General features: G+C 41.0%; 2 protein-coding genes across 3 annotated transcripts in view; one reads left to right on the forward strand and one right to left on the reverse strand.

Moving 5' to 3' along the window:
- Positions 1 to 1,574: 1,574 nt before the first annotated feature.
- Positions 1,575 to 9,805, reverse strand: ids (iduronate 2-sulfatase). Its single transcript, XM_064973454.1, has 9 exons — positions 9,568 to 9,805; positions 9,123 to 9,259; positions 8,817 to 8,994; positions 8,233 to 8,321; positions 7,743 to 7,943; positions 7,225 to 7,395; positions 6,848 to 6,974; positions 6,346 to 6,513; positions 1,575 to 5,618 (listed from the first exon to the last, which is right to left on the reverse strand). The coding sequence occupies exons 1-9, from the start codon at positions 9,641 to 9,643 to the stop codon at positions 5,092 to 5,094; spliced, it is 1,674 nt and encodes a 557-aa protein (XP_064829526.1). The 5' UTR covers positions 9,644 to 9,805; the 3' UTR covers positions 1,575 to 5,091.
- Positions 9,806 to 12,976: 3,171 nt separating this feature from the next.
- The window catches only part of LOC135545674 (CRACD-like protein), a 31,191-nt gene continuing 30,786 nt past the window's right edge, over positions 12,977 to 13,381 (forward strand). For both annotated transcript variants that reach the window (XM_064973457.1, XM_064973458.1), the window contains exon 1: positions 12,977 to 13,126. The gene's annotated coding sequence lies outside the window, so the exon portion shown is untranslated. The remainder of the gene's footprint in view (positions 13,127 to 13,381) is intronic.

Here is a 13,381-nt window from a genome sequence, read left to right on the forward strand (position 1 = left end):
ACATGTTATAAAGTGACTCCAGGTCTCCTATGCAGGATAAGTGTGTAATTGGAATTTCCAGTTGAACAAAAAGAAGAGCAGTCGTAGGTAAAGTTAATCAAAAATCTATCTGGTTTAAGTTGCAAAAGGGAGACACCTCCAGCATAGAAGCAGAGAAAATGTAAAGTGTCTGCTTGATAATTGTCCCCTCTGGGCAAGCCTGCTTAGAGGATGAACTCTGGTATTCACCAGCATGGATAATATGTTTTTAAAGGATTCCTAAAATATTAAAAGGGGAATGGGCCTAAATGGATGAGCACAAGGTCATGTTGCACCAATGGCAATTATATATGCGATAGAACCAGATCCCACCAGATCAAACAGCATCCACTCAGAGGAACAGATGATGAACACCAGTCACTTCAGGTTCACTATGTTATTCTCAGAGTGGTGGTGATGATAGTAGTTATGTTCCTGTCACAGTGTAGACACTTCTCTTACCGTCACTAATGAGTCACAATCAACCTTTCACCCTCGACCCCTGTTTATTGAAGATGAAATCTCCCATCAGTCATTTCTGTATTATCTCATCAACCAGGCAGAGAAGAAGGAAGCATCTCTTATCTGTCACATTACGACTATATACTGTACAGATGAGTAACACCAAACCATGCAGTGAAATGGAAACATGTTCTTCTTGAATTAGAAAATACGTATTTATGTTCAGCTGAATAATGCAAATGAGTTTGGGCCAATTAACAAGAGCAAATCAGTCTCCTCAGTTTAGCTTTAGGGGATGACATTTACCACAGGCTGCAAATTGATATAAACATTTCTCTACTCCCATTAGGATGTTATTTTCCTGAACAATAACTGTGTATGGTATAAATAATATTTTGTAGCCATACTTTCATTCTTTCAATAATATATTGGATAGTCTTCCCTTGATGATAAGTGCTTGAGCTGCTGCTGCAAAGATAAATCATGCATTTCCACCAATTACATCATGGCTATGTGCTGTAATGCTGTGCTGTAATTTTCAGTTCCACCACCACAAAAGCTCTTTTAATTGCATGTTTAAGACAGAAGCGACTAGCTGTCCTTTAAAGCAGTGTGATATACAACTATTTCATTACACTTAATGTGCTGGAGTGATTTAAGCAATCTAGCAATGCCCCTGGGATGCATCTCCCTCTAATTCCACAATCTCATAGTATTATTATTATTATGATTAGCCAGTGTTTTTTCAGAAGTAGTGTCCTCATTCTAACTCAGGTCGTTATGATTCCTGTTTTAGCACCCTGCCTGCACCAGCACTTCCTTCTCTGACTTGGTAAAGCGTAAACAGATGGCCCTGTACCATCGGAGATTACAGCACATCACAGCAGATGGCAGTCTGAAGGGCACAGACCCCAACATCACCATGCTGAGGATAGAGGGAGGAGAAGAGGGACTGAACCTTGGGGTAATGATCTTACACCTCAAGTGATCTTACACCTTTCCTCCCAGTGTTCCTAAGGTCCAGTGAGATGCTTTCACATAGCACCCTAGTAGAAACTATACAATTAATCGATTAATTTAAGTAGATCGACAGGTTTCGGAAATTGGGTCATCTTTATTCATAAAACCTATAGCAAATTCACCACAAAAAAATACTTTTGCATATTAATTGATATTGGCACACACATTTGAATAACAATTTCAGACAGCAATATTATGTTTGTATGAAAATCTTAGAGGAAACTTCACGTAATTGTCTGATATGGAATGTTTTCACATGGAGCGTCAACTCTGGATCTGTTTTACTTTGTAATGCATCTCCATGGAAATGTTTATGACTGAAATTAAACATATGGTAGCTGTCAGTAGAAAAAGAGGTACAAAAAAGACGAATTATGCATCTTTGAAGTTACTCTTATTAAATACACAGACAGTCGGGTAAACAAGAGTCACAGATAGTAGGTCTATTTAAAGGACTGGCCAGTACAATAGTGTAAGTGTTTTTTTTGTGTCACACAACACAATGCCACAGATGTCTCAAATTGAGGGACTGTGCAATTGGCATGCTGACTACAGGAGATGTTGCCAGAGAATGTAATGTTGTTTTCTCTACCATAAGCCGCCTCCAACATTGTTTTAGGGAATTGTGTGTGTGTGTGGGAGGGGGGTGCTAAGGAGTATTTCTGTCTGTAATAAAGCCCTTTTTAGGGAAAAACGAATTCTGATTGGCTGGGCCTGGCTCCCAAGTGGGTAGGCCCTATGCCCTCCCAGGCCCACCCATGGCTGCGCCCCTTCTGTCACGTGAAATCCATAGATTAGGGCCTAATGAATTTATTTCAATTGACTGACATGAATTCCTTACATGAACTATAACTCCATAAATCCTTTGAAATTGTAGAATGTTGCCTTTACATTTTTGTTCAGGATATAAATAAAATCTTACAAACAAAAGCATTGTATTCTTTGAGACGTATAAGGGCTTTTGGAAGCCATCCATTATCAACACTGAAATATCCCCTTATTGCTACTGTATGTTGAGAGCATAGTAGTGACCACTTGTCTCCTATCCCAGGCGGCTCTGTTAAACACAGCTGTCAACATGATCACTACTGAGATAGTCCTCTGCTCTGGCTGTGGGCTACATCTCAGCTTCACTGTGCCAGGAGAGAGGGTGATGAAAAGGGAGGGGAGGAGGGGGGCATAGACTCTCTGCTGGCCTGGCTGGCGCTCTGCCTCACTAGGCCAGATGGAGGGCATCAGATCCTGGGCTGTAATATCTACCACACCATTCACTGGAGCACTGCTGTCTACCAGCCATATCCTACAGTACAACATCCTCTGGAGAGAAACACGGTCTACCAGCCATATCCTACAGTACAACACCCTCTGGAGAGAAACACTGTCTACCAGCCATATCCTACAGTACAACACCCTCTGGAGAAAACACTGTCTACCAGCCATATCCTACAGTACAACACCCTCTGGAGAGAAACACTGTCTACCAGCCATATCCTACAGTACAACACCCTCTGGAGAGAAACACTGTCTACCAGCCATATCCTACAGTACAACACCCTCTGGAGAGAAACACTGTCTACCAGCCATATCCTACAGTACAACACCCGCTGGAGATAAACACTGTCTACCAGCTGCTCCTCTCAGTCAAGCTACAAGGACAAGGCACATTTGCCCACGAGACATAGTGCATTTCATGCAAACAAATATACATACTGTACGTATAATGCAGTTTTGAGTTTGAGGAATAATATAGTTTCTAATTACCATATTCTGCAGGCAAGGACAGACAAATAAGATACACTAAATCAATGATAAAACATAACATTGGTCATTTTTGTAAATCTAGGTTCATAATGAATTGCTGGTGTAGGCCAGTTGTTTTGAATAGTTGCTGTGAGCCATAACCAATCTCAATACCAGACTGTGGAGACAGGCAACGTTCAAAAGAATGAGCACTTCATGAGCGAGCTCTCGCTCATAATGATCTCCAAGTCGCTCTGATTGACACCTATTACACTGGCAGACTAGTTCCTAACAGTCCAGCTGGCTTGTATGGGTTTGACATTGGGCTGCTATACAAGTCTCTACTCTCCCTCCTCCAGCAAGGTCCTGCTGCTGCAACTTGGGAGTTGCGTTTCTAAAACAAAGATCGGTTTTTCAGCAACATTCTCTCAATTCATTAATCGTCATCAAGCATTTTTTTCATGAATAAATTGCCATTACCCGCTACCCTAATAAGGTGCATCTGAATCAGCAAGACAAAGTGACACTAATTTGATATGGATTTCTTAATACCGACAAATGGGGATTGATTCCTAAACACAACTGACCAATCTGCATGTGATTTTCAAAACCAACGCTGGATGTATAACATTCATTCACCACACAGATATCACATGGTTGTATCAAAGTAATAATTATCTTAAGCAGTGACCCATTACCACATCCACATTGATTCCTTGTTTAAACATATTAACAGGTTTGCATGGTTAAAGTCCATCGTCTATCAGAGTTAGGTCACATTGTCTACTTAAGGGGAAAAACATTCCTGTGTGAGTCAATGAAGCGCTCCCCTGTCCTATTACATCAGGATGGTGGTGCAACTCAAGGTTGAGTGTCAGTGCCTGACAGATTAAAGTCAAATTAACCAATTTTAGTGTACGCACTACTTCAGTAGATCCACTCTTATGAAATAAGTAGTGAAGAATACACATTTGTATATAGGATTAGTTGAGTGGTAAGAATAATTATTTTTGGACAATATGTTTGAGGAGTTGCACATTCGCCAGATAACACTGTCTGGGAGCTGAAAGACACTGCCTCATTCACAGAGGAAGGAACCTAAATGGGGAACATTCTAGCAGAATTTGGAAACAGGAGTTGAAAGAGAATTAAAATCACAGATAAAGTTTGAGCACAAATGCAATTCCCCTTTGGCGCAAGCAATTAAAACAAGCGTCAAGCAGCCCATGGATCCATCTCCAACTGGCCTGACCTCACGTTTAGACTGCAAAAAACAAGAATGGAATTTTCCAGCCCAGCTGGCAATGAAGCCTGTCTGCTGGCCCTGAACACACTGGGGTGGATCCTCCGTGAGGACCAGTATTTTTCCTTCTACTGTACATTGACAAGATTATCCCCCCCCCCCTCAAAAAAAAAGGATATGCTTATTTGGATGAATTTGGTACAACATTTAAAAATATATATATGTGCAAAGTATGAACATGGATAGTTTTACAGTACAGCATGTTACCAACACCACCATGTTGGCCCTAATGATCTCTCCCTATATAAATACACATTTCACCAGCAGTTTGTTACAGTACATTACCTTATGCTTGATAAATAAGTCTGATCTCAAACTAACATACTGATAACCAGTGATCTATTGGAGTTGTTAGGTTCAATTTAGAGCTGATGTCAAATTCTTGCCATTGAAATTCACCATCAACATTCAGAAACCTGAACTGCTAAGACAAGGATTACACCTAAAAACTTAAAGTGCCAATAGAAGCTGAAACAATCCAGATAGGCACGTGCCTAGAATGGAAATATCCCTTATGAACACAGCAAAATAGTTCATTACACAAAGCATCATGCCATCCCTTTAGATTTATTCCCTGCAGTGAGGTATAGGAGGTGTTGTTTGAGGGTCTGTGCCCAGGGCTGCTGGCCCTGGCCCAGCTTGCAGAGCAGCAGGCTGTGCTCAGAGGTGTTGTACAGGTTGTGGTCCTGGCCTGGGTCTTCCTCCAGGAGGTACAGCTCCCCACCATGCACGTCTGACAGGTTAGCCTGGAAGCTAGCTGGATCGAAGCCCGCCCACACGGTGAAGCGATAGTCCCAGGAGCGCAGAGAATAGCCCATTATCCGGATGTCCTTCAGGTCGGGCAGGTCGGAGTTTTCCTGGGGGGTGTCGGCGGGCCGGGGGTACTGGCTGAAGGCAATGGCCTCAGACTTCTTGCGGTTGTCGTCGTTGAAGGTGTAGGCCAGGTCGTGTCCCTCGGTGCAGAGCTCCACGTCAAAGGAGTTGTCGGGACAGGGGAGCGGGGGCTTCAGCCCAGCCAGTACAGACACAGTGGGGAAGATATCTAGCAGCTCGTTCACGTTGCTCACTGTTCCTCCTGTGGAGAAGAGGTAGTGTGAGTCACAGCCCCACAACCGATAGTTTACTACATTATATGGGGAATAACAATGTTACATAGGCTGCCTGTAAATGCAGCCTAATGCTGATATTTTCACCAATGAGAAAAGCACTGAAAAAGATGATTGATCAAAAGCCCAATTAGTGGAAAAAAAAATCTGTATAGTGTAGATGCAGCCATAGTGGAGCACAAACTTCCTGCAATCTGCCTGGGAGAATGACTTCCAGAGAGAATAGAATAGTGTGTCTCAAAGGCTGCATTTACACAGCCAGCCCAATTCTAGCGTTTTCACTAATAGGTCTTTTGACCAATCACAATAGGTCTTTCCACATCAGCTCTTTTTCCAGGGCTGATCTGAAAAGTCAAGACCAATTCCTGATTTTTTTTATAGCAGAATTGAGATACCGGTCTAAACGCAGTCCATTTACATACTCCTCACATCCTTCTCAGAACCCATTGGATGAGAACACCAGAGGTCCCTCCTCTGCCTCTGCCAATGGGTTTTGAGAAGACAAGAGGAGAAGACGCAAGGAGTATGCAATTCAATCTTCCTAATGGCTTCCTCTCCTTCACTACCACTGATGGGAAGAAAAAAACTGGATTGGTTTCCACCATACTGCCTTCATCACCACATCTTGCCAGATCTGTGATAAAAAGTGCACGAGGAATGAAAACTAGTTATTGACTATAGGAGTGTATAGTATACCTCGTGTGAAGCGATGCGGTGTTGGGCCAAACACATTAATGTAAGGGAAGGTCTCTGGCCGAGGACGGACTGCAGTCACACCTGCTACGTAGAACATTAGTGGAATGCGAGTGGCCACGTCAAAGTTGCTGTATTTGGCCCATTCTCCATGCTCCCCAAGTGACCAGCCTGTAAGAGAAATGACTCCCATTACAAATACATACCCAAACAATATATTTAAACAAGACTAACATTTAATTATCACTATACAACATGCATAAACAGTTCCTAGTCAAGTTAACATAAGGTTTGAAGGGATCCAAGCTTGAGGCTGGTGAAGTCTGTCAACTCAGGAGTGTAAAGGCAGAATTTGTGTTGTCACAGCCCCATCTAGTGGACAAACTACACAAGAAATGTACCCGTTGACAAGCTATTATAGGCTAGACAGCAGTTTGATGCATGCAGCAGATTTCACATCTTTACAGTACATAACGTATTGAAACAGAAGGAAGAATTGACGTACCATGGTCAGATGTAAAGACCACAACAGTGTCTTCAGCCAGGCCAAGATAATCCAGAGTATTCAACAACCGACCCACTTGGGAGTCCAGGTATGACACAGATGCATAATAGTGCTGTTGAATCTGGAGCTGAAGCCAACATTTATGGTACATCAATAATACATAACAGTATGCAACCTGCTGTAGTATAATATGCTGCGTCTACCTGTAGGTTTCTGTAAGAATGTTTAAATAGTTCAACATTTATCTGCATCATATCACCTCGTGTAACAGATTGGAATTAAAGAAATCCACCAGTTGTGCTTCAACCATCTACAGCCACATTAAAAACCAGAAAAGACACCTTGCGCCTACAAATAATAACCGATACCTAACCAACCTGGAAATCTTTTGGGATTGGCCCATATGGGAAGCTGATGTTTAGAGCTTGGACATCTTCCCTTCTCCTGATGTCAGTCCAGGGATTGTAGGCCACACTGGGGAGGCCTTTAGGAACGTCAGGGTCTGGAGCCAGGCTCATCTTATCCAGGGGATAGAGTGTCAAGAAGTCCTAATACACAGTTAGGCAATTTAAATGCAAAGGCAGTTTCATCAGTATGTTACAAATCATACCATCACATTTATTGAGAGATGGTATTTATTGCTCACCTACATCATGGTTTAACCCAGCATATTCCAAACGCCGTCCTCAGGACTCCAAGTCGTGAACGTTTAGTTTTTTACCTTAACACTACACAGCTGATCCAAATTATCAAAGCTTGATTAGTTGATTTGAGTCAGCAGTGTAGAGCAAAAAAACAAAAACGTGCACCCCTTGGGATCTGAGGACCGAGTATGGAAAACCCTGGTTTAACCGCTCCTAGTGTAATGGTGAAGTAAGCCAGGAAGCTGCAGTACCTGTGGGATTCTGAAGGGAATGTGAGGTTTGTGGAATCCAACAGCCAGAAAGAAATTCTTGCCAGAATCCCTTGTGGACTTGAGCAGCCTGATGGCCTCCTCTGTGCTCTCCATGTCTGGCAGTGTCCCAAGAGGGGTTTCAGACACATTAACTGAGCACAACAGGTTGGCATGCAGTTTGCCATCACTGCCCTTGCAAACCTAAACAAAGCAGTACATTTCATTCATGCTAAACATTAAACCCTTCTGAATTTTTTTAAATGCATGAGAAACATTTACATTAGGCAGTTAAATTAGACATAATACACAGAGGGCTCAAATCAGACAACATGCATAAGCACATGTAGCAATTTCTTAAAATTAATGCCTACTGAATGGAATCCATTCACTAAAGTAAATAGACTATTCAGTATACTGACATCACTTAAGCCATATGGCTAAAGCATCTGTAGACCATGGAGTTATGGCAGCAGTCAAGACAAACACTGACCTTCATATTTTCATACTTGAAAGAGGGAGGATGATAAGGAGGTACAGACCAGCTGTACGGGTAATCATCTGAGTGATTAGAGGCTATGCCTTCAGCACAAAACACAGCGATATTAGTATTAAGACGACATGGGAAACAGCCTCTGACAATTTGATAGATTCACATCACATGACAAGAGATTTTGCTTATTTTGTGCAATAAGGGGGTTTTAAAACACTGAACACAGAAGCACAGAAGATAATTGTTACTAAATGTTCAATGTAGACTTCTAAGAATTCACCAACCAATAACATTAAGTAGGTCTAAGACAAACGGCAGGTTGGCATTTATCGGGATGAATCCTGTCCTGGCGGCAGCTCTGTTGGTTGGTCACTAGCCACAGATTTGAAAACTAAACACACTGCTAACTTTACACCCAACTTTCAATTAGGACCAAAAAACATTTGTGAATGGATTTAAAAAATACTATATAGCCAATTTTGACTTTGCGTCTGTCCCATCAAGCAGAAACCACTCAGCCTTCAGGAATAGATTCATCCCAATAAAATGTCAACCTGCTGACCAAATGTCTAGGATCCTTTTACCTGGGTGAAAAACCTTTCCAACAGACATGGTGGTGTAGCCCTTTGACTTGAAGTACTGAGGGAGAGTGGTGTAGTTCCCCGCATGCACTCTCCAGTAGGAGTTAAAGTCATATAACCGGGTTGTGTCAGGTCTACGACTTGTTAGTAAGGAGGTCCGACTTGGTGCACACACTGCTTGCTACAAATTGAATGAGAGATAAATTACTGTCCCATTTTGTCTATATAGTTACAATCACTGGTAGAAAATAAATTGCCAACTAAAGTAGGCTTGCGCTACAGCGTTAAATCACTTTGTTGCAGGACTACCTGGGCATATGCGTTGAGAAAGACGTTACTTTTAGAGGCAAGTTGATCAATGTTTGGTGACTTTACAATAGGATCCCCGTAGCATCCTAATGTTGGTCTCAAATCGTCAGCCATGATGAAGAGAACATTGCTCCTAACTAAAGAAAAACATATTAGTCAAGGTTACAATGGCTGCGTTAACACAGGCAGCCCAATTCTGATTCAATCGCCACTAAAATTGTTATTGACCAATCAGATCAGGTATTTCGCAAAATATCAGAATTTGGAAGGCATAATTGCCCCGCCTTAAAAATCAGCTACAACGTAGCAAGCTTTGAACGAACGCCATATATTGGGCAACATGACTAAAGTTATAACAAAGTTACTGATCAATAATACGCGCTCACAGAAACTCAACATCAACAAGAAGCGATTTACTATAAAATGTTTTTGAAAAGTGAGTTACCTGTTTTTGCAACAACGTCATGAGAGAACATATACAGAATCAGGACGCAAAACCATTTCTGGATAGCCAGAGTCATCGTGAGCCAACACAGCTTCGCCAAGCGAAAACAATTGTAAGCTAATGAAGCTGGTGCGTGGTCTATAAAGGTGGTGCATGGACATATATACACACGCGACAACTAATGACTGGGTCAAAACATTGATCGCATCGTGTCAGCTGAAATACCTTCCTGGTGAAAGGACCTCCCCTCTTTCAATTCCCATTGGTCGTTGGAAAGTCTACGTCATGCTCTGAAACGTAGACGCCCCGCCTTTATTTATGTAGTTGACAGGTAATCCTATAATTTTCAATATGCACAAATGTATTCTATACAAATAAAATCAGTGAGTAGCTACCTTTCCATCCATCCAATTGGAGACAGATTTCCATGCGAATATTCTAGAATCTGCATAACACATTTGGCATTTTCCCACAAGTGGCATGTTTCCACAAAATGGACTTGTTTGAGTTACAAATCAGTGAATGATGACGTAATGTACGCAATGTACTTTTTCGCTTAACTGTTCTTGGACGGAATAAAAAGCTAAAGTGCAATGTGTTTCCATCGCATTTTCAACTCTACGGATAGTTTTGTCACAAAAACACATCGCAAATGTGTCAACAGCTCGCAGATGCAGTGCTCTTCTAAGCTCTTCATGTAGGTTATTCTACATGAAGATATTATTATGGATAAGGCGGACAATATTTGTATTTGTCAAACGGCAGTCAAGCATCGATGATCATGTCAACAGAATAAGACCCTTGATAGGCTATTGGAAAGTAGCATCAAGCGCATCATCGTGCACTTTCACCACCCTGTGAAGTTCATCATAATTTATTTTATCTGTAGCCTAATAAACTGCATGGTTTCCCGGGTCGTAGTGGGAGGACCCCACCATATCATCACGAGAAAGTTAACGTCGATATGATGGTTATTGTGTCAACTTTTGCACGAAAGGCGTTTTCACCTCCATTTACCACATAATTAATTTGGACCATGGCTGGGAAGACAATGGGAACGGCTTTGGGCTGATGTAGGTTGACTTGTGTGCATATGTTGTTGATTGTGTGAGAATAAGGAAGCAGATTTTACCAAGGGGATTTCTGTTTAAATCTGACAGGTTTTAATAGCATCTTCCTATTCTTCTTTTCGGTAGGCTATTCATTCATATTACATTGCATTTGATAATTGCTCCATGGAGCTAGAAACACAACATTTCATGATTTTGAATTGCAGTGATGCTATAATCAGTGGCTTGAATTGTATTTTAGGAAAGCATTAAAAAGTGGTTTGATTGATTTATAAATATTTTCTTTCCGTAGGATCCAGGCGAAATTCCCAGCATGGCCCAAGGAGCACCAGCTGAAAGGTGTGTCTCACCCACAACTCTACTCTATAGTTTGATAGAAGCAGTGCTGGAAAAAGTACTCAATTGTCATACTTGAGTAAAAGTAAAGATACCTTAATAGAAAATAACTAGAGTGAAAGTCTAAAGTATTTGGTTTTAAATATGTGCCTACTTAAGTATCAAACATAAATGGAATTGCTAAAATGTACTTAAGTATCAAAAGTATAACCCATTTCAAATTCCTTATATTTATCAAGCCAGAAGGCACAATTGTATTTATTAACATTTTTATTGGCAGATAGCCAGGGACACACTCCATCACTCAGACATAATTTACAAGCAAAGCATTTGTGTTTAGTGAGTCCGCCAGATCAGAAGCAGTAGGGATCCCAGTGATGTTCTCCTGATAAGTGTGTGAATTTAGACAATTTTCCTGTCCAAATGTAAAAGGTACTTTTGGGTGTCAGCGAAAATTGTATTTTCTTTGGGAATGTAGTGAAGTAAAAGTTGTAAAAATATAAATAATAAAGTACAGATACCCCCCAAAAACTACTTAAGTACTTTACACCACTGGATAGAAGTAACGAGTTGCATGTTTGTTATGTTTGTGAATGCATGCATACCATGGCAAAAATCTATTGTCTGTGTCTTTTCAGGTGGGATTTCAGCCTACAATGTCAGGGACAAAAATGTTTGCACCTATGAGATAATGGACATGGGCACCACTGGGGGTGACTATTCCAATGAGTCGTTGCCAGATCTCAATGGTTCAAAAGCCAGGGTTATTGAAGAGTCCGGGGGTGACTATTCAAAAGCAATTGAAGTCGGGGGTTGCCAGATCTCAATGGTTCAAAAGCCAGGGTTATTGAAGAGTCCGGGGGTGACTATTCCAATGAGTCGTTGCCAGATCTCAATGGTTCAAAAGCCAGGGTTATTGAAGAGTCCGGGGGTGACTATTCCAATGAGTCGTTGCCAGATCTCAATGGTTCAAAAGCCAGGGTTATTGAAGAGTCCGGGACTATTGACTAATTTCCAATTATTGAAGAGTCGTGACTATTCCAATGAGTCGTTGCCAGATCTCAATGGTTCAAAAGCCAGGGTTATTGAAGAGTCCGGGGTGACTGACTATTTCCAATGAGTGACTATTCCAATGAGTCGTTGCCAGATCTCAATGGTTCAAAAGCCAGGGTTATTGAAGAGTCCGGGGGTGACTATTCCAGTGATGTTGTTGCCAGATCCTACTTCCTACAACTTTCTTGTACTTTTCCCCCTACTGTAGGCCTTTACCACCTGTCTTTGAGTCTGCTTATGGTGAAAATATCTCCATCTCTTTCAAGCTAATTGCAATGACTGATGTGTGGACTTGTTTAGTTGGACTTTAACTGCATGTTAGTCTCTTTGGATAAAATACTATGCCAAATTGCTAACATCTAAATGTAGAATACATGTATTCTATCTAGTTTCCGAATAAAATCATAATAGAATTGGTGTGTGGTCAACTTGTATAATGCATAGATTTGTCAAATTTTAAGACAGAATCATTTAAGATCCATACAAAAAACTACCACTAGAGAGCATTGCTGGCCATATATTTTCCCATCAATTCTCCTAGTTCCCCAGCACATATTATACACGGTGTTTGATTTGGGCAGGAACTCACTGGAGCTGAGTACCTGTACCATTTATAGAATATTAGCTCAAAAGTACTGTCGAGCTCCTGCACCTATAGAAACAGTACCAGCACCCGCAACTATTTCAGTCCGAGTCAAACACTGATTATCTATGGACATAAAATTACTTGACCAGAAAATCCGTAAAGATTTTTTTTTTTAAATACAGATGGAATTGAGACACAAATCATACAAAAAAACAATAGATAGGGACGCTAGGGGACAGTGCACTTGAAAATGTTGCATCTTTGAATGATACTGTTTGATTAAATTGTTTGGTTAATTTTACAGTTGATATTTATCTAAAGAAAATTCCCAGTGAGTCAACTGGTGCACACAACTCGTCGACTTTCTCGCGGACGGCATGGGCGGTACTCCAGTGCTTCTGCAGGCTCGTTGAAGACACGAGACCTCAATGGGCCAGATCTAATCATCACAAATCACCGAGGTCTTCTTGACTTTGATGGATGACTGCGTACTCTGAAATATATAACTCAGTTTGTAAGTACCATTTTCTTCAAGACAATTGTTTGATAGATATGCGAAGCTTCCATATGGTTCGCTCCAGTTTTCTATTTTGCTTTGTGTTAGATTCGCAAAAAGCCTGTTGAATTCAGTTAATATTTTCTTCAACTTCACCGAAGCGTTGTTATTGAATTATACCTCATTTGAAGAATCTCCTGGGACACAATTCGATGTTATATTTAGTTTGCGACTCATTATCCTCTTAAATATATTTTAAACTATCTTTAAAAA

This window comes from Oncorhynchus masou, chromosome 9, assembly GCF_036934945.1.
Source record: "Oncorhynchus masou masou isolate Uvic2021 chromosome 9, UVic_Omas_1.1, whole genome shotgun sequence".
Classification (NCBI taxonomy): Eukaryota; Metazoa; Chordata; class Actinopteri; order Salmoniformes; family Salmonidae; genus Oncorhynchus; species Oncorhynchus masou.

What these genes read in the sequence shown, in the direction of transcription:
- ids (XM_064973454.1), bottom strand. Translation starts at nt 9,643, where the DNA reads ATGACTCTGGCTATCCAGAAATGGTTTTGCGTCCTGATTCTGTATATG. An exon ending in TGACGTTGTTGCAAAAACAG is followed by an intron (nt 9,260 to 9,567) that starts GTAACTCACTTT and finishes GTTTTTCTTTAG; the next exon opens with TTAGGAGCAATGTTCTCTTC. An exon ending in TTCTCAACGCATATGCCCAG is followed by an intron (nt 8,995 to 9,122) that starts GTAGTCCTGCAA and finishes TTCAATTTGTAG; the next exon opens with CAAGCAGTGTGTGCACCAAG.